This window comes from Lissotriton helveticus, chromosome 3_1, assembly GCF_964261635.1.
Source record: "Lissotriton helveticus chromosome 3_1, aLisHel1.1, whole genome shotgun sequence".
NCBI classification, from domain to species: domain Eukaryota; kingdom Metazoa; phylum Chordata; class Amphibia; order Caudata; family Salamandridae; genus Lissotriton; species Lissotriton helveticus.
Genome location: NC_136061.1, coordinates 1,927,007,456 through 1,927,026,706, shown reverse-complemented (window position 1 = coordinate 1,927,026,706; position 19,251 = coordinate 1,927,007,456). Strand labels below are relative to the sequence as shown.

Genomic DNA, 19,251 nt, shown 5'->3' with positions numbered 1-19,251 from the left:
ACTCCATTCTACATGCGTCAAGTAGTCATCCACCCAATTTTGGATTGAGTATTCCTTTTAGTGAATATCGCCGAGCTCAAAGAAACTGCAGTTCAGAACAAAACTACCAGAGGGTGAAATGCAAGATGACCAAAAGACTACTAGCCAGAGATTACCCAGATAGGGCCTTAAAACAGGCAAGTACACGAGCAGACAAAAACAAAAGATTTCAAATGTCAAAACTGGCACATAACCTATTTGGTTCATTACCAAATACACCAATGATGCAGAGAAACTCAAGAGAATTCTAAAGAATAGATGGGATACATTGGTACAGGATCACATTTTAAGTGATAACATTGGAAGTACCCCAACAGTGACCTAACAGAAGAACGCTTATTTGAAGAATATGTTGGGACACAGCAGCCATTTAAGGCCTACAGCAACCAATTGGCTCAAACAGAGTAAAGGCTTCCAACGCTGTGGCCAATGGAAAGTCTGTAAATACATCCCAAATGTCCAAGAGATTATCTTACAAAGACTGAATAGGAAATGGTGCATTCCCAAGCTGATTACTTGTAAAAACTGATTTAGTGGTATATGCCATCACATGTACTTGTGACAAACGGTATTTCGGTTCAACGACATTCCCAGCTAAGAACCGTATACCAGAGCATTAGAGAGTCATCACTAATAACGACCAAAGTTACAGCACTGCCAAACATTTCAATGAGGCACACAATAGTGACTGTTTGCATTGATTTAGTACCTAAGCACTTGAGGTGGAAACAGAGCTACTGCACTGCGCTGACTAGAATCAAGATTATTCTTAAAAGTTGGTTTTATCACTCTGATTGGGATGAATGACGATGAGGAACTACACACATCTATAATAGGGGTAACAGAGATAGCCTCCGGTATTAGATACTGTTTCTGGTGCATGTTTTACTTTTTATTTTGTCAGAAAAAAGAAGTGTTTAGAAGTGACCGGCTCCCTCGGGTTTTAGTTGTTATATCTATTTTAAATACATTCTTATTTTCTTCACAATGAGTTTTTTTAATGTGTATAAAAAGTTTGTTTTTCTACAGGATATGTGGGCATGACACACAGAAGATTTAAGGTTAATTTCGATAGAGACAGTTAATCTGCACTGGAGATATATTCTACATAGCCGTGGAACTCTTCTTCCCTCTGGGTGAGGTCAACGAAGTGAGAGGAAAACCCAGCACAGTGAACCAAACTCATTTAACCAGATGACCCAGCCCTCAAATATTACAGAAATAAAGGAAGCGACCTTCCCAGGAAACCCGTTTTAAGCCTCACAAGATTTAGTTGGGGCAATACTAGTAGACCAGTATGAGAGAAACATATGTTCGACTATAAAGCTACATGTAGCCTCACGGATGATTGAACAGGGGTATCATTTAGAAAAAAAACCATGTTTTGATAATATTATCCTTTAACAGATTTTGCTCAGCCCATAACTGGCGATTTAAATCCACGGAAATTAATTCTCAGCAGGATGCTTATTTCCTTATATTTTATTTTATTTGTATTCACATTAAGAACAACGTTGTCCAAATAGAATTTACCACAATGATTAATGAATAATTTTTTTAATACTGTAAAGGGACATACCTTTAAACAATGAGTAATTAGATATGCTTTTGTATATGCCCTATACTCCTGCTACAAAAAAGCCTTATAAATAACAAGCATTGGAAATGCAATAGGTCTCGCACCATTAGAGTTAGTGCTTTTAGAATTGTTTATGGGTTTTTTTTGTAAATGTTTAGCATTTTTGTTTCCTGTAGCCAATGCTAAAGAATTACAAATAAAAAAAGCCATAAATATTTATAAAAGCTGTAACTGAAATGGTCTGAGAGCTATTGCACTGTGTGAGGGTGAGGTGTTGAGGGTGAGTGAGGGTGAGCGTGAGGGTGGGTGAGGGTGAGTGTGAGTGAGGGTGAGTGAGGGGTTGAGGGTGAGTGAGGGTGAGGGGTTGAGGGTGAGTGAGGGTGGGTGAGGGGTTGAGGTGAGTGAGGGTGAGTGAGGGTGAGTGAGGGTGAGGGGTTGAGGGTGAGTGAGGGTGAGGGTGGGTGAGGGTGAGTGAGGGTGAGGGTGAGGGGTTGAGGGTGAGTGAGGGTGAGGGATTGAGGGTGAGGGGTTGAGGGTGAGTGAGGGTGAGTGAGGGTGAGGGGTTGAGGGTGAGTGAGGGTGAGGGTGAGTGAGGATGAGGTGTTGAGGGTGGGTGAGGGTGAGTGAGGGTGAGGGTGAGTGAGGGTGAGGGTGAGTGTGAGTGAGGGTGAGTGAGGGTGAGGGTGAGGGGTTGAGGGTGATTGAGGGTGAGGGGTTGAGGGTGAGGGTGAGTGAGGGTGAGGGTGAGTGAGGGTGAGGGGTTGAGGGTGAGTGAGGGTGAGGGTGAGGGGTTGAGGGTGGGTGAGGGTGAGTGAGGGTGAGGGTGAGGGGTTGAGGGTGAGTGAGGATGAGTGAGAGTGAGGGGTTGAGGGTGAGGGGTGAGGGTGAGTGAGGGTGAGTGAGGGTGAGTGAGGGGTTGAGGGTGAGTGAGGGGGAGTGAGGGTGAGGGTGAGGGTGAGTGAGGGTTTGAGGGTGAGGGGTTGAGGGTGAGTGAGGGTGAGGGGTTGAGGGTGAGTGAGGGTGAGGGCATTCACATGTACTGCGCGTGGGTGTCCTTCCTTTCCTGGAAATGCTAACTTTACTGTCTTAAAAGAAAGTGAAAGCAAAGCAGACTAAAGATCGAACAGAGATCGTCGGGGACTTTCCACTTCGACGCAAGTGTGGCTTTGTTCAGCTGTTAGGCAGAGGGTGTTTGTGGAGTGTGGGCGGGGCTACCTGTATTTGATGGGTGACATCACCTTTCGTAGGAGTTTGGAGCTTAACATTGGCCACAGGCTAAGCCAATAGGCCCTAGAGCCCTAGTCTTCAAACTTTTTAAGCCCCCGCGTCAATACATTTCATTAGGGCTCCCAGGCGAGCGTGGGAAAGGAGAGGAGGGGAGAGCAGCAGAAGAAGCCGAATGAGAGAGATCGAATGAGGAGAGAGGCGGGGCAGGAGCCCGCTTGTTAATAAATAATCCCCGGAGGTGGTGATATTTCCCGGGATTGTGACAGAACATTTCTCGCTGCACCAACACAAACAGAGGCAGCGAGAGACATGTCACCGGGGGAGGGGGCGGGTGTCTGCGCGCTGCTCCAGGGACAGCGGGGGAGGGGCGTGTGTGCGGTGCTGCTGGGGAAGGCATGCGGGGCTGCTGAGCAGGGACAAAGGCAGAACAAAAACGGAGGTTGGATGGGCAAAGGAAGAAAGAGGTGACACACGAACTGGAATAAATAAAACTAAAAAGTAGAAAATTGGGGATATTAAATAGAAAGGGGTGAAAGAGGGGGAGGCAGGAAAGTAAACGGAGAGCGGTGAGACAAAACGAAGACGACTTTCAGGAGGCGAGCGCGGGAAAGGAGAGGAGGGGAGAGCACGGCGGGCAGGGGAGGGGGCGGAGAGGGGAGAGGTGCGACACGGCAGGCAGGGGAGGAGAGTAGGAGGAGGAGGGGGGAGGAGAGTAGGGGAGGCACAGAAAGGTCTTCTGCTCGATGTTAATGATAGCCAAATGGCATATATATAACCCAGACGGGGCTTATTTACAAAGCCAGCGGGGATCTTCAAAGGGTGGCACAGCTCTTGCCCCGGTGGAGCAACAATGGGCAATGCAGCCGTCCAGGACTGTGTAGCTATGGAGAGCACAATATTATACCATTAGTTGCCCGAGGCTATGCCATGTTAGCTACAACTGTAGGGTGTTTGTAACACGATCTCCAGACATTTGTTTCCACGCTCTAGGCATTGACAGTTATAGCCGCTCAGCAAAGCTTCGTGGTGCCTTTGTCTGGTGGAGCGCGGAGCGTAGATGATTTAAAAGGCAGCTGAGACATGCAGGATGAAAGAGGAGTGTCACTGTAGAATGCTGGAGATGAGAGGGACTGCCAGCCTAAGATCCAGGAGGCGAGAAAGACCGTCAGTGTGGAGTGCAGGATTCGAGAGAGACTGTCAGTGTGGAGTATAGGAATGAGAGAGAGCGTCAGTGTGGCGTGCAGTATTCGAGAGAGACTGTCAGTGTGGAGTATAGGAATGAGAGAGCGTCAGTGTGGCATGCAGTATTCGAGAGAGACTGTCAGTGTGGAGTATAGGAATGAGAGAGAGCGTCAGTGTGGCGTGCAGGATTCGAGAGAGACTTGTCAGTGTGGAGTGCAGGAGGCGAGAGAGACCGTCAGTGTGGCGTGCAGGATGAGAGAGAGACTTGTCAGTATGGAGTGCAGGAGGCGAGAGAGACCGTCGGTGTGGCGTGCAGGGGACGTAAGATATTGTAATTGCTGGGTGTACGAGGCGTGGGAGACTGTCATGTAGGGTGGGTGCAGCAAATGAGAGAGATTGTCAGTGTGGCGTGCAGGATACGAGAGAGACTGTCAGTGTGGGATGCAGGAGATAGAGACACTGGAAACGAGAGACTGTCAATGAGGCGGGAGAAACGGTCATTGTGGGAAGCCGGAGTTGAAATAGACTCAGCGTGGGACGCCTGGGATAGGAGAGACTGTCGCTGTGAGATGCAGAAGATGAGAGGCAGTGTGAGTGCAGGTGTGTGGGTAGGAAAGGACGGCGTGTACGTCATGAGTGCGGGCACGGTTTCTGTGGGGTGAAAGGGAGAGGAGGGCTGCTGGTCTGGGAGGGTGGTCTGTTGGAAGAGGGGGTCGCCGTGGGAGGCACTGATGACGCAGTACTGAGGGAGAGAGTCCGTATTTGCACCGAGTGGTCGTCGGAGGTGTGAGGGCACAGGCCGCGGTGCCCGTGACATTGTGAGTGAGGATACGAAGCCGGATTTGACGGACGGGATTGTGACAGAACATTTCTCGCTGCACCAACACAAACAGAGGCAGCGAGAGACATGTCACCGGGGGAAGGAGCGGGTGTCTGCGCGCTGCTCCAGGGGACAGCGGGGGAGGGGCGTGTGTGCGGTGCTGCTGGGGAAGTGGAATAAATAAAAACTAAAAAGGAGAAAATTGGGGATATAAAATAGAAAGGGGTGAAAGAGGGGGAGGCAGGAAAGTAAACGGAGAGCGGTGAGACAAAACGAAGACGACTTTCAGGAGGCGAGCGTGGGAAAGGAGAGGAGGGGAGAGCACGGCGGGCAGGGGAGGGGGCGGAGAGGGGAGAGGTGCGACACGGCAGGCAGACAGGGGAGGAGAGTAGGAGGAGGAGGGGGGAGGAGAGTAGGGGAGGCACGGCCTAGCGGCCGTGCAATCAAGAAGTGAGGGGGCGGGAGAGTAGGCAAGGCAGGCGGCTGGGGGCATGTGCACGCGCTTTTAAGCTCAATGCTCATGCGCATTGAGCTTAAAAGTCACGGGCACTGCAAGGAATCGCCACGATTCCTTGCAAGTTGGACAAAGAGTGGATAAGCCCCCATAGTCTCGCAAGCTCGATGCGCATGCGCATCGACAGGCGAGACCTAAAAATGGTTTGTTTTCGGTTGATGAAGATGATTGTACAATGTTAATTACATCACTTTCTAGACGACTGAGAGCCTAACTACAGATAGTAATTATATTTTCTTTGCCTGCAATGTGTGTTTAACGGCAGATAGCCTTTTCACTGTTTTGATTGTCGTCCCGTCTAGTCGGATGTGGTTAATAGAGCGCCGAGGTGGAACAGAGGTTATGTGATCAAGACCACGATTTGGCGAAACGCGTTGTTGTTTGCTGTCGTATTAGACACTGTGAAAAACGCTGATCCAGTGACTCGTTCCTTCACCGTGAGCTTGGTGAGATAGCATATATGTGTGTGTGTGTATATGTATGTATGTATATACATATACACACACATACATACACTGAGAGAAATGAGATTACCAGTTTAATATAATTCACCACATTAAATGTATCATCAGTCCTGAGCAGAACGTTGTAACCACAGGAGGTCTGAATCAAGTCGACAAAAAGTCTTGGGGAGCGTCTTGCAAGAACATTACAGTTTAGTGGGCTATTGTACAGAATGATCATCCCACATTAACTAAATCATTTTGGAAACCCCAAGAGAAAGTAGTAATATGAGGTTCAGTGCAAGACATAACAGTGATTGGTCACCTCTGTGTTTGTTAAGAATAGTTGACTTGTACTAAGAGTACTTTATAAAGGTTTGTTTATTAATGTGAATAGAGAATTTGATTTTTTTAGGTGTGTAAATTCCTTATCGCACAATTTGCAGTTTATCACGTTATGTTATTTGTGTTGAGCACTGATGAATTCAACATAGTTCTTCTGTGTTACATGATTATGTACATAAAACGGTTAAAAAGTGTCCCTTCCATGATATGAATGTTGTTCCATTCGCAACAATTTTTTTTGAAAGAATTATGAATAAACACAGGGGCCAAGCCAATTCATTTACTTAACCTTGTTTAGTGAGAAATTGGTGTTTAAAAAAATAGAGCTAGGTCCATGTTATGTTACCATTAAAAGAGGCCCAATCTAGCTGGTTAAGAAGGGCCCTACCCCCTTATACGTTAACTGTGAGAAAGTCAGCATCTCATGTCCCAACCATTTTGTGCCTGGAGGCAAGTATCCTGGGTCACAAAATAAGTGTAGCTGACAGCTGGTCTTAGTGTATTGCTCCCAGACAGTTAGACAAAGGGGGAATGGGTGTTGGCAGCACACTCCTAAAGGGTTTTACACTAGTCTTTTATGACCCCAGAAAAGCTGGGGCCAGGCCAGGGAGGCAGAACATTCCAACACTTCTTTAGGGGGAGGACTCTGGAAGCTTCTCCTACGTCAAAGTGGGCCCCAGGTATAAATATTGGACCCCCAGACCCAACTCTTCAGTACACATCTGGACCTGTGGAAGACTCGGAAGGAGGAACTGCTGTGCTGCTCTGCTGCAAGAAGCCTGCTACTCTGCTGCCTGAGAGAGAAGGACAGAAGCTTTATTTTGAATCCAGGACTACCTGAATGAAGCCAAGTGCTAGTTAGCAAGCCTCCTGAAGAGCCTTAGGGCAGAAAAGGCTACAACCACCTTCGAACACAGCATCTTGACTCTGCATGCTGCGAGTCTTGTCCACCAAGTGGTGCCCCCCCAGTCCTAGACCCTTGGAAGTGGGCCTGTAGGTGCTCTGCCAGCCCAACTGTGGTCTTTTGATCAGAATTGACGCAGCGCAATGCGTCTCTTCCCAGCTCCACATCAGGATCATCACAGCGCAATGTATCCCCTAAGTAGGACCTCGCATCACAGCCCACAGTACATCTGAACTGCTGCTGTGCTACGCATCCTCAACGCAGGATCTCACAACGCTCCACAACCTGGACATATGGTAGCTTGTTCAGCAGACCTAACTTAGTAAAAGTAGCTGGCTTCATCGCGGTCAGCCTGAAAATGTTACTTTGTCCCATTCCGGGGTGACCAGATGACCATAGTTGCCGCTTTGTGCTTCTGAGCACTGTTTTTATTTAAGTCTTTAAAATTGCATATTACAGTTCTACTGATTGGATTTTCGTCTTTTGTGTGCCAAATAATTTATTACATTTCACTCTATTTGTTCTAAACTGGTTTGGGATTTTTCTTGTGTTGTCTTTTCACTTTATTACTGTTGAAGTGTTGCATGAATACTTCAACCACTGCCTCCAAGTTAAGCGTGACTGCTTTGTGCCAAGCTACCATAGTGTTAAGCGCAGGTTACTTTGGAGTTTGCTTGTGTTTCACCCCGACGAAAATTGTGGTTGCTGCTTAAGTAGGGTTTCACTCGCCCACCTTAGCCAGTGGCCCGATTTCCTACATATACATACATACACACACACACATATATATATATATACACACACACACACGTTTATACATACCTACATGCACATATATATATACTTACCTACACACTCACATATATATATACATACCTACACACATATATACATACATTCACACACATACACATATATAAATATAAACACAAATATATACATATATACATACACAAAAATATACACACACAAATATATACACACACAAATATATACACACAAATATATACACACATATATACACACACACACACACATACACATATATACAACACACACACACACACACATATATACAACACACACACACACATATATACAACACACACACACACATATTTTTATATATTTTTTTCTTCATTTCATGCACTTCAAGAAATAGGTACTATGTCTCACTTTCCAATCCCTGAAACATATACAGGTATACCACCCTTGTACATCACGATGCTCCATTTTACCCACATTATGCAACTTGTATTTGCTGTACTAAGTAGTATGAGTAAGAAAATGAGCAGAGGTATCAGTAAAGCATGTGATTAGATAAACTCAATTTTGAGGGGCTAACATTGCCTCTCTGTTTTCAAAGAGTGGATTTAGAGTAGCCAAAGTATTTTGCAAAAACGGACTCATTATTTACAAGCACAGGGGCATTGTCCCACGAGAGAGACCAGACATTAGGTTATACGTTCATATACCCAATTTCTCTAAATCTGAGATGAAAGTTATTATCCGTTGAAAGGTAGTTCTAAAGAATACATTAAAAGCTGCACTTTCAGAAAGTTATTATGCTCTTTATTCTTCCCTCTTTATTATTCATTTAAAATGTTAATCCCCAAAAGTAGAAGACTTCTTAAACTTACATCAGGTCCTCCTGTGGAGGCGGTGTGGGAAATCCTTCTTCCTCAGGAGAGGGTGGTATGCAATCAACGTCATACTCTTCTCCTAGATATGTGTGCGGGGGACTTACAAAAAACTCTTCATCCCGTAAGGGACTCAACTCAGTTTGCTCCTCCTCTTTGCTAATTTGTGCTGTAGATGAATTCTTCTCAAGATCACCTACAAAACAAGAGCAAAGTATTTTGATGCCAGGGTTTGAACAAAAGTACAGTAAACAACCGGCTTATCTCACAGGAAAACAAGAATAATTATAAGAAAAGGCTCAACATGCCAGAACTGTAGGAGTCAAATAGTAAGATATGGAAAACAATCTCAGAAGGACTCCGCCACTAACACTACACAGGATACAAACCACAACAGTTATCATTGTAGAGGTAAACAACCTACCACACAATCCACAGAGACATCTTAGGGACAGAGAAAGCACTAGAAATCTCAGTGATAACAGGAGTATTAATGATTGTGCTTACACAAAGAAACACACCTGGATAGCACGCTTGGATTTTCTAACAATAAATACAACTTATCTTAACTTCAAACTATATGGAATAGCACAAAAAAACACAAACAGAAAGTCTGAAAACAATTCACTAGACAGATGTGCAACAAGCCCACAAAAATATAGATCTCATCTAAATGTGTGATTGCTGAGCCTACAATCTTAGCAAAGTACTATAGTGACACGGGAGACATGGTTTAGGCAGAAGAGAGTAAGATCCAAACTCCTTCACCTGGGAGCACTAAGCAGAGACAACCTATAATCCATGTACCTTCCACAGCCCATCAACATCTCTACACAGAGCACCACTGTGTGGACAACCCTTAATTTCCTACCTACTGACTCAGGGCAAGGATAGCCTGCTGACCTCTACACTTCACATGGAGACTTTCAATGATTAAACCCAGACCACTAAGACACTAAGAAGCTAAGTAACTGTGAACACTCTGCTACACAGAAGCCCTGCTACAATCCGTATCAGGAAATCAACTCCCTAAAGATATCAGAATTCACTGTCTGCTGGGCCTTATTCTTTGCTTGTGCTTCTAAAATAATAATGACTGTAATGACTTAAAAATATGTTATCTCAGCATTTGTCCATGTGCCCTTCCTCCCTTTACTGTCCTTTATTTCCTAGGATTTGTTTAACTTCAGTTATGTTCATCTTTACCCACTGAGCAACTTAAACAGGTGCATGTTTCTCTTCAGCAACATGCAATCCACACGCATTTCTTTATCCTGATGGCACACTGTCAGCATTTGACCAGACTCACCAAGAGCAGCATTATGGTGGTCAGCAGGCAGGGCCAGGGTTTGTCTGTTGCGGGCTCAGCTCAGAATTCCTTGGTTAATCTTCTCTTTCTATATGGTTGGGGCAATGACCCTGTTACTGCTAGATCTGAGGTGGTCACTAGGTCTGTACCGAGGGGTTAATTTGCAGAGATAGAGAGGGCTGCCTTCACTGATGAACTTTAACATGGTGCATAACACTTGGTAGGTGATTCTCTTGTTAAACGAGAGCAGGGCAATGTGGACATGAATCCCCAGGTTTAAACAGAGCCACACTTCTTAGTTCTGTGTACTGTGGAGTTTTCAATTTTCCTTGTATGGTGTGCCTATGAATACTTTGTTAAAATAATCTAATCATGACAGTACAAGGGCTCATGACATCAATCCTGTGCCCATCTCTGAGGAGCCATGATATCTTGTAAGTATAAAGTAAATGTTCTAAAAAGGTCAGTGTATTTGTGCCTCATATAACTGAATGTATGAGGCTTGATCAGCCATATTCAGAATCACTTTTCAGCTAGAAAAACTATCTGCTGATTTTCTCCCAAAAAAACCTGAAAAAAATATATATCTCAGGGAATTTTAAGAGGCCTTTAGCCATCAGACTGTAGATACGTCCAGCTACAGTGTTGCAGGATAACCCCAACAAATGAGCGTGAAGAGAATCCTAGCTAACAACCTGTAATTGAACCCCAACTGCTGGTTTAAACAATCTATCGGGGGTAGATGTATGACATGCTCGGAATTGCAGGTCTCTAGAGCAGCTGTGTATGCGTGGTGATTGAAACAACCGATTAAATTAATAAAACCTATTGCATGTGGCAATTTATTGAACAGCTCAGGAAAACAGAGGTCCACTGATTAACTGATTTGTGATTTTGATGGGAGGACTCTACGTTAACTGACAGAAGACTGAACAACATGGATGAAAGTCCCCAAACGCCTGTGGCGCCCTGCAATACTATTGCTGAGGACGATGCTCCCTACCTACCAGTGAGGTGTTGGTGATGTGGAGAGAGGGAGTGCACAGCGAACCCTGGAGTTTTTGGGGTGCTCCTGCTACCGGATGCCAACATACCATTAAGCATCCCCCTGAAATCAGTGTGCAGAACGAGGCAGCATACTGTGCCCGACAACTGTAGGAGGGAACAAGACCAGGGATTCGAGCCTGGCAAACAGAAGATGATATAGACGGGTATGCTTCCCAGTAGTCTCTGCGGACAACAAAAACTACCACAATCAGCTACACTGCGGACGCGTTAATGCAAGATCCTTAGCCAAAGAAGCGCCACATATTCAGGACTTGTTAGCAAATATGAATGTAGACTGCCTTTTCATTACTGAAACATGGTTGAAGGAGTGTTCTAATCCTGACATTGTGCAAGCCCTCCCACAAGGATACACCATTGCCAGATACAAAAGAAATGGGCAAAGGAGGTGGGGAGTGGAGGGGGGCTCTAGCAATAATTTACAAAGACTATTTGAAATGCTCATTAATAAACATTACAGAATTTAAGCTTTTGCTTCCAACTAGACAGTTGTACGACGTTCGCTGGAGCTCTGATTTATAGATCCCCTGGGTCTACCCTCAAATATTTAGACAACCCAGGGGAAAGTATAAGCTCCCTAGTGGTTCGATATTCCAATTTTACCATCCTAGGGGACTTCAACATACATCTAGAAGCAAGTGATATTTCTAACACCAAAAACTTTATGGAAATTATTAACACTCTGGGTCTAAAACAAAAGATAGTGGGCCCACACATTGCGCGGGGCACACCTTAGATGGTATATGTACCAAACCCGCCTGCCTAACTACTGATTCCCCAGTTACAATAACTTGGTCAGATCACAAGCTTATTTCGTTCAGGATTGGCTATAATATTGCTCAATCAGTGAAAAATCCTACACAACCCGGACTCACATTGAGACGCAAGTGGAATAACATGCTTACCATCTCTGAGTTACAGGCCACGGCAGAAGCGTGTAAACCCACACTTAAGGGTAACCCCTCGATTGACTACGACCTGTTTATTGATTGGATGACCTCTTTAGCTAATACTCTGGCTCCATTTGATCCTCGTAGAAAAAGCAACACCAATTAAAATTCTGCTCCCTGTTTCACCCTCCCCCACTTCCATCTAAAAGACGTACAAGGCCAATGCAGGAAATTGGAAAGAATATGGAGAAAGAACTATGAATCAGAAGAACTTCTATCTTTCAAAGCAACTCAGATTACACCATCAACAAATTAAAATAGAAAGGAAGGTATACTATTGTAATCAAATCAATCAGGCAGTAGCAAATCAGAAAAACATTTTTAATATCGTGAAATCTTGCACGGATCCAAAAATTCTAGAATAGGAAATTCAGCCGTTACAGAGATTATGTGATCAAATTGCCGAATTCTCTGAAAACAAAATCGTAGACCTAAAAAAAGACTTCACAGGATAAATCCCCTCGTCCAGTGAAGCACAAACTCCAGGAACTAGCATGGAACTCACCTGCTTCAAGGAGATCAGTCTTGAACAGTCTAGGCAAGCTACTCTCTCTTGCAAGTCAGGTTCACCCTTCGATCCCTGCCCCCTAAAAATACTGCATGCACTTTTGGATATTATAAACTCGACTATTAATCAAACAATCAATTCCTCCTTTATGTTATCGAGCGTACCGGACAACTGGAAGATTGCGGCTGTAAAACCCCTACAACAAAAGAACATTCCTGACCCTCTCCAACCTCAGACCTATCTCGTTGCTACCATGTCTGAGCAAAATAGCAGAGAAAGTGGCAAATAGACAACAATGACTTTTTGCAGCAAGAAAATAACTTACCCCTGAACAATCCGGTTTTAGATCTGGCCACTTAACAGAATCGGTGCTGCTCCACACAACTGAAACCCTAAAGTTTGCCCAAGATCAAAGCAAGGATGCGGCACTGATTCAGTTAGGCTTATCGGCCGCTTTTGACACGGTCTCTCGTGATATTCTGAGAGAAAGGCTTGCAAATATAGGTGCTGGCCTGGCTATCATGTTTTCTAGAAAACAGGCGTAATAAATATAGTTACACTTGGTAGCTACAAATCCACAGAAAAACAGCTGTCATCAGGGGTCCCTCAGGGCTCGTCCCTGAGCCCAACTTTATTCAGTCTTTATATGACACTGCTGCTTACCTTGATGGACACCTTCGACATCTAATCCATTTCATACGAAGATGATACCCAGTGGCTGAAGAGAAATGTCATCACTGGTGGTGATGGACGGAGCATCTGAACCAATCAAACACTCACACAGCTTTTGGCCGCCATAAGCGTGGCAGGGTATGCTCAGACGTGAGTCCCTTGCTCACTTTGCCACTGGATTCAAGCAAGCCGGGCTGAAGAAGGCTGGAATGCCAGAAACCGGTCCTCGGAAGCTTGCTTCCGGTCCAGGGAAGACATGGCTTGGCAGTTCGGGATGGACTGTTCCCATGAGGCACAGGGTCAGACTGATTTGCATATAGCCATGTCTGAACTGGGGTGGCAGAGTGGGCTAAAGAACGGTGATAAATTAAACCCAGATCTTTCGACTGGGTGTGAGTGTTTGATTGATTCAGATGCTCCGTCCATCACCACCCCCTTTTGTACTGCTTTTGGCCGCCATAAGTGTGGCAGGGTATGCTCAGATGTGAGTCCCTTGCTCACTTTGCCACTGGATTCAAGCAAGCCGGGCTGAAGAAGGCTGGAATGCCAGAAACCGGTCCTCGGAAGCTTGTTTCCGGTCCAGGGAAGACATGGCTTGGCAGTTCGGGCTGGACTGTTCGCATGAGGCACAGGGTCAGACTGATTTGCATATAGCCATGTCTGAACTGGGGTGGCAGAGTGGGCTAAAGAACGGTGATGAATTAAAGCCAGATCTTTTGACTGGGTGTGAGTGTTTGATTGATTCAGATGCTCCGTCCATCACCACCCCCTTTTGTACCGCTTTTGGCCGCCATAAGTGTGGCAGGGTATGCTCAGACGTGAGTCCCTTGCTCACTTTGCCACTGGATTCAAGCAAGCCGGGCTGAAGAAGGCTGGAATGCCAGAAACCGGTCCTCGGAAGCTTGTTTACGGTCCAGGGAAGACATGGCTCTGCAGTTCGGGCTGGACTGTTCCCATGAGGCACAGGGTCAGACTGATTTGCATATAGCCATGTCTGAACTGGGGTGGCAGAGTAGGCTAAAGAACGGTGATGGATTAAACCCAGATCTTTTGACTGGGTGTGAGTGTTTGATTGATTCAGATGCTCCGTCCATCACCACCCCCTTTTGTACCGCTTTTGGCTGCCATAAGTGTGGCAGGGTATGCTCAGACGCGAGTCTCTTGCTCACTTTGCCACTGGATTCAAGCAAGCCGGGCTGAAGAAGGCTGGAATGCCAGAAACCGGTCCTCGGAAGCTTGTTTCCGGTCCAGGGAAGACATGGCTTGGCAGTTCGGGCTGGACTGTTCCCATGAGGCACAGGGTCAGACTGATTTGCATATAGCCATGTCTGAACTGGGATGGCAGAGTGGGCTAAAGAACGGTGATGGATTAAACCCAGATCTTTTGACTGGGCGTGAGTGTTTGATTGATTCAGATGCTCCGTCCATCACCACCCCCTTTTGTACCGCTTTTGGCCGCCATAAGTGTGGCAGGGTATGCTCAGACGTGAGTCCCTTGCTCACTTTGCCACTGGATTCAAGCAAGCCGGGCTGAAGAAGGCTGGAATGCCAGAAACCGGTCCTCGGAAGCTTGTTTCCGGTCCAGGGAAGCCATGGCTTGGCAGTTCGGGATGGACTGTTCCCATGAGGCACTGGGTCAGACTGATTTGCTTATAGCCATGTCTGAACTGGGGTGGCAGAGTGGGCTAAAGAACGGTGATGAAGTAAACCCAGATCTTTCGACTGGGTGTGAGTGTTTGATTGATTGATTCAGATGCTCCGTCCATCACCACCCCTTTTTGTACTGCTTTTGGCCGCCATAAGTGTGGCAGGGTATGCTCAGACGTGAGTCCCTTGCTCACTTTGCCACTGGATTCAAGCAAGCCGGGCTGAAGAAGGCTGGAATGCCAGAAACCGGTCCTCGGAAGCTTGTTTCCGGTCCAGGGAAGACATGGCTTGGCAGTTCGGGCTGGACTGTTCCCATGAGGCACAGGGTCAGACTGATTTGCATATAGCCATTTCTGAACTGGGGTGGCAGAGTGGGCTAAAGAACGGTGATGGATTAAACCCAGATCTTTTGACTGGGTGTGAGTGTTTGATTGATTCAGATGCTCTGTCCATCACCACCCCCTTTTGTATCACTGTCTAACTGCAGTCATGGACTGGATGAAACTCAACCATTTCAAATGTAACAGCCAAAAAGTGGAAATCATGCTGTTTGGAAAATCTTATCTCTTCACACCCAAACAGTGGTGGCCACCAAATATGGCTCCAGAGATCAAGGGCAATATGTATTAAGCAATATTGCGATTGCAAATGCCGAAATTCGCAAATTTGCTTAGTGCTATGTATGAGGCAAATCTGCGTGCAAAATAAGGAATCGCAAAATTTGCGATTCCTAATTTTGCAATTGCATTTAAGGAATCGCAAATTTTGCGATTCCTTAAATGCAATGTAAGAAGCACCAAAAAAGTGCAACTTGGCCTTAAGGAAACGCAAATTACCACGAACTTCAAGTTGGTGGTAATTAGCGATTTGTTTGAAAAATAGACTTTTTTGCATTTTTCAAAGTGCAATGTGAAGCACATACATGCCCTTAGGGCATGTATGTGCGCCACATGTGCACCCATGCTTATTTCAGGGGTGCAACATTCTCAATTTGCGATTCTCTAACTGCTAATCGCAAATTGAGAATGTCTTCCCATTCATTCCTATGGGCCTGTAGGCCCATAGGAATGAATGGGGAGGTATTCCTTAATTGCGAATCGCAATTTGAGATTCGCAATTAAGGAATATGTAGGATTCTCAAAATTGATTGCAAATCCTACACACATAGCATTTTGCGATTCTCAAATAGCGATTCGCAAAAAAGCGCTATTTGAGAATCGCAAATGAGGATTTTGATACAAATGGCCCCAAGTTCGATCCCACACTATCTTTCCACAAGCAAGCTCTTGCTTTGGCAGGTTTGTGTTTCCACACGATAAAGATCCTGAGAAAATTCCTTGATCTACTTCCTATGAGCGCTAGGAAGGCAGTCACCGTAGCATTAATCCTATTCCTTCTGGATTACTGCCACAGCCTGTATGCAGGAGCTAAAAAGGCTGTTCTGAAAAGATTACAGGTGGTCCAGAATGCAGCAGCTAGGTTAGTACTCAAGCTACCTAAAGGCTCTAGAGGGGGAAAGACAATGGCTGTCCTAGGAACGAAAGCTTGGAATACCTTGCCCTCCCAGTTAAGACTTGCACAACCTGAACCTATGTTAAAAAAACTGTGAAAAACCTGGATCTTTGCTGCCCCAGACCACACTGTGCTATCTCTCATCTGACACATATTTGATGTGTTAGCCTTACCTTTCCCTATCATAGATCCCCTCGGTCTTTTCTGCTAGCGCCAAGATGCTCCTTAGAGTGAATGCCGCGCTTTACAAATATACCCATTCATTCATTCACTCTGCTGCATGGAAGAGCGAGTGCTCTAGGATCTGCCATGTTGGATTTGGGGGAGGGGGGTAATACTTTGATGGCACTCCCCTATAGCAGGGGAGCCACCATGTATTCTTGTTACCCAGCATTATACACAAATAATGAAGGGCCTCCTTCTGCAGCAGTGAGCACTACCTCCTTCAATCTAGGGTACAAGGGCACTATGTAGTCATCTTAAAGATTGTTTAATAAACAACTAACAAAAACTAAAGCAGGGGAAATGAAAATAAGGAGGAGCTGCTAAATCAGGAAATTAACAAGCCTGCTTACATTCTTTAAGACAGACCCACACTAGTAAAGAAGAAATAGCACACACTATATTTATTGAAACAGTAGTATTTCGCAATTTGTCCTGTGAATTAACCTGGGCGCACATAAAGACGTCCACTCAATGTCAGGGACCAAGGCTTCTAGGCAGCTATTTTTTTCTGAGGCCCTTGTAAACGCAGTTTTATTAATAAAGATTAATGTTCATTTTCCACCATCTCATTTCTTGGCTAAACAAAACAAGCATTAGGAATGCATTAGGGCTCGGGTTTGTTTTAAGTTAGAGATAATGGCATTGTAAATGGCAATGTGTTTTAGGCACTCTGCACTACCACTCTGCACTCTGCACTACCACTCTGCACTACCACTCTGCACTCTGCACTACCACTCTGCACTACCACTCTGCACTCTGCACTACCACTCTGCACTACCACTCTGCACTCTGCACTACCACTCTGCACTACCACTCGCACTCTCAATCTGCACTCTGCGCTACCACTCTGCGCTACCACTCTGCGCTCTGCGCTACCGCTCTGCGCTCTGCGCTACCACTCTGCACTACCACTCTGCACTCTGCGCTACCACTCTGCACTACCACTCTGCACTATGCACTACCACTCTGCACTATGCACTACCACTCTGCACTATGCACTACCACTCTGCACTCTGCACTACCACTCTGCACTCTGCACTACCACTCTGCACTACCACTCTGCACTACCACTCTGCACTACCACTCTGCACTACCACTCTGCACTACCACTCTGCACTACCACTCTGCACTACCACTCTGCACTACCACTCTGCACTACCACTCTGCACTACCACTCTGCACTACCACTCTGCACTACCACTCTGCACTCTGCACTACCACTCTGCACTACCACTCTGCACTCTCACTCTGCACTCTCACTCTGCACTATGCACTACCACTCTGCACTATGCACTACCACTCTGCACTATGCACTACCACTCTGCACTATGCACTACCACTCTGCACTATGCACTACCACTCTGCACTACCACTCTGCACTCTGCACTACCACTCTGCACTATGCACTACCACTCTGCACTACCACTCTGCACTACCACTCTGCACTACCACTCTGCACTCTGCACTACCACTCTGCACTACCACTCTGCACTACCACTCTGCACTACCACTCTGCACTACCACTCTGCACTACCACTCTGCACTACCACTCTGCACTACCACTCTGCACTACCACTCTGCACCACCACTCTGCACCACCACTCTGCACCACCACTCTGCACTACCACTCTGCACTACCACTCTGCACTACCACTCTGCACTACCACTCTGCACTCTGCACTACCACTCTGCACTCTGCACTACCACTCTGCACTACCACTCTGCACTACCACTCTGCACTACCACTCTGCAATACCACTCTGCAATACCACTCTGCACTATGCACTACCACTCTGCACTATGCACTACCACTCTGCACTATGCACTACCACTCTGCACTATGCACTACCACTCTGCACTATGCACTACCACTCTGCACTACCACTCTGCACTCTGCACTACCACTCTGCACTATGCACTACCACTCTGCACTACCACTCTGCACTCTGCACTACCACTCTGCACTCTGCACTACCACTCTGCACTACCACTCTGCACTCTGCACTACCACTCTGCAATATGCACTACCACTCTGCACTATGCACTACCACTCTGCACTATGCACTACCACTCTGCACTATGCACTACCACTCTGCACTATGCACTACCACTCTGCACTATGCACTACCACTCTGCACTCTGCACTACCACTCTGCACTACCACTCTGCACTCTGCACCACCACTCTGCACCACCACTCTGCACCACCACTCTGCACCACCACTCTGCACCACCACTCTGCACCACCACTCTGCACCACCACTCTGCACCACCACTCTGCACCACCACTCTGCACCACCACTCTGCACCACCACTCTGCACCACCACTCTGCACCACCACTCTGCACCACCACTCTGCACCACCACTCTGCACCACCACTCTGCACCACCACTCTGCACTCTGCACCACCACTCTGCACTACCACTCTGCACCACCACTCTGCACTCTGCACTACCACTCTGCACTACCACTCTGCACTACCACTCTGCACTCTGCACTACCACTCTGCACTACCACTCTGCACTACCACTCTGCACTCTGCACTACCACTCTGCACTCTGCACTACCACTCTGCACTCTGCACCACCACTCTGCACTCTGCACCACCACTCTGCACTCTGCACCACCACTCTGCACTCTGCACTACCACTCTGCACTCTGCACCACCAC

General features: G+C 46.4%; 1 protein-coding gene across 3 annotated transcripts in view; it reads right to left on the bottom strand.

Annotated features, from left to right (window-relative positions):
• BLM (BLM RecQ like helicase) overlaps positions 1 to 19,251 on the bottom strand; it is a 526,815-nt gene that overhangs the window by 371,461 nt on the left and 136,103 nt on the right. For all 3 annotated transcript variants that reach the window (XM_078682948.1, XM_078682946.1, XM_078682947.1), the window contains exon 4: positions 8,694 to 8,889. In XM_078682948.1, the coding sequence (XP_078539074.1) occupies positions 8,694 to 8,889 (196 nt within the window). The remainder of the gene's footprint in view (positions 1 to 8,693; positions 8,890 to 19,251) is intronic.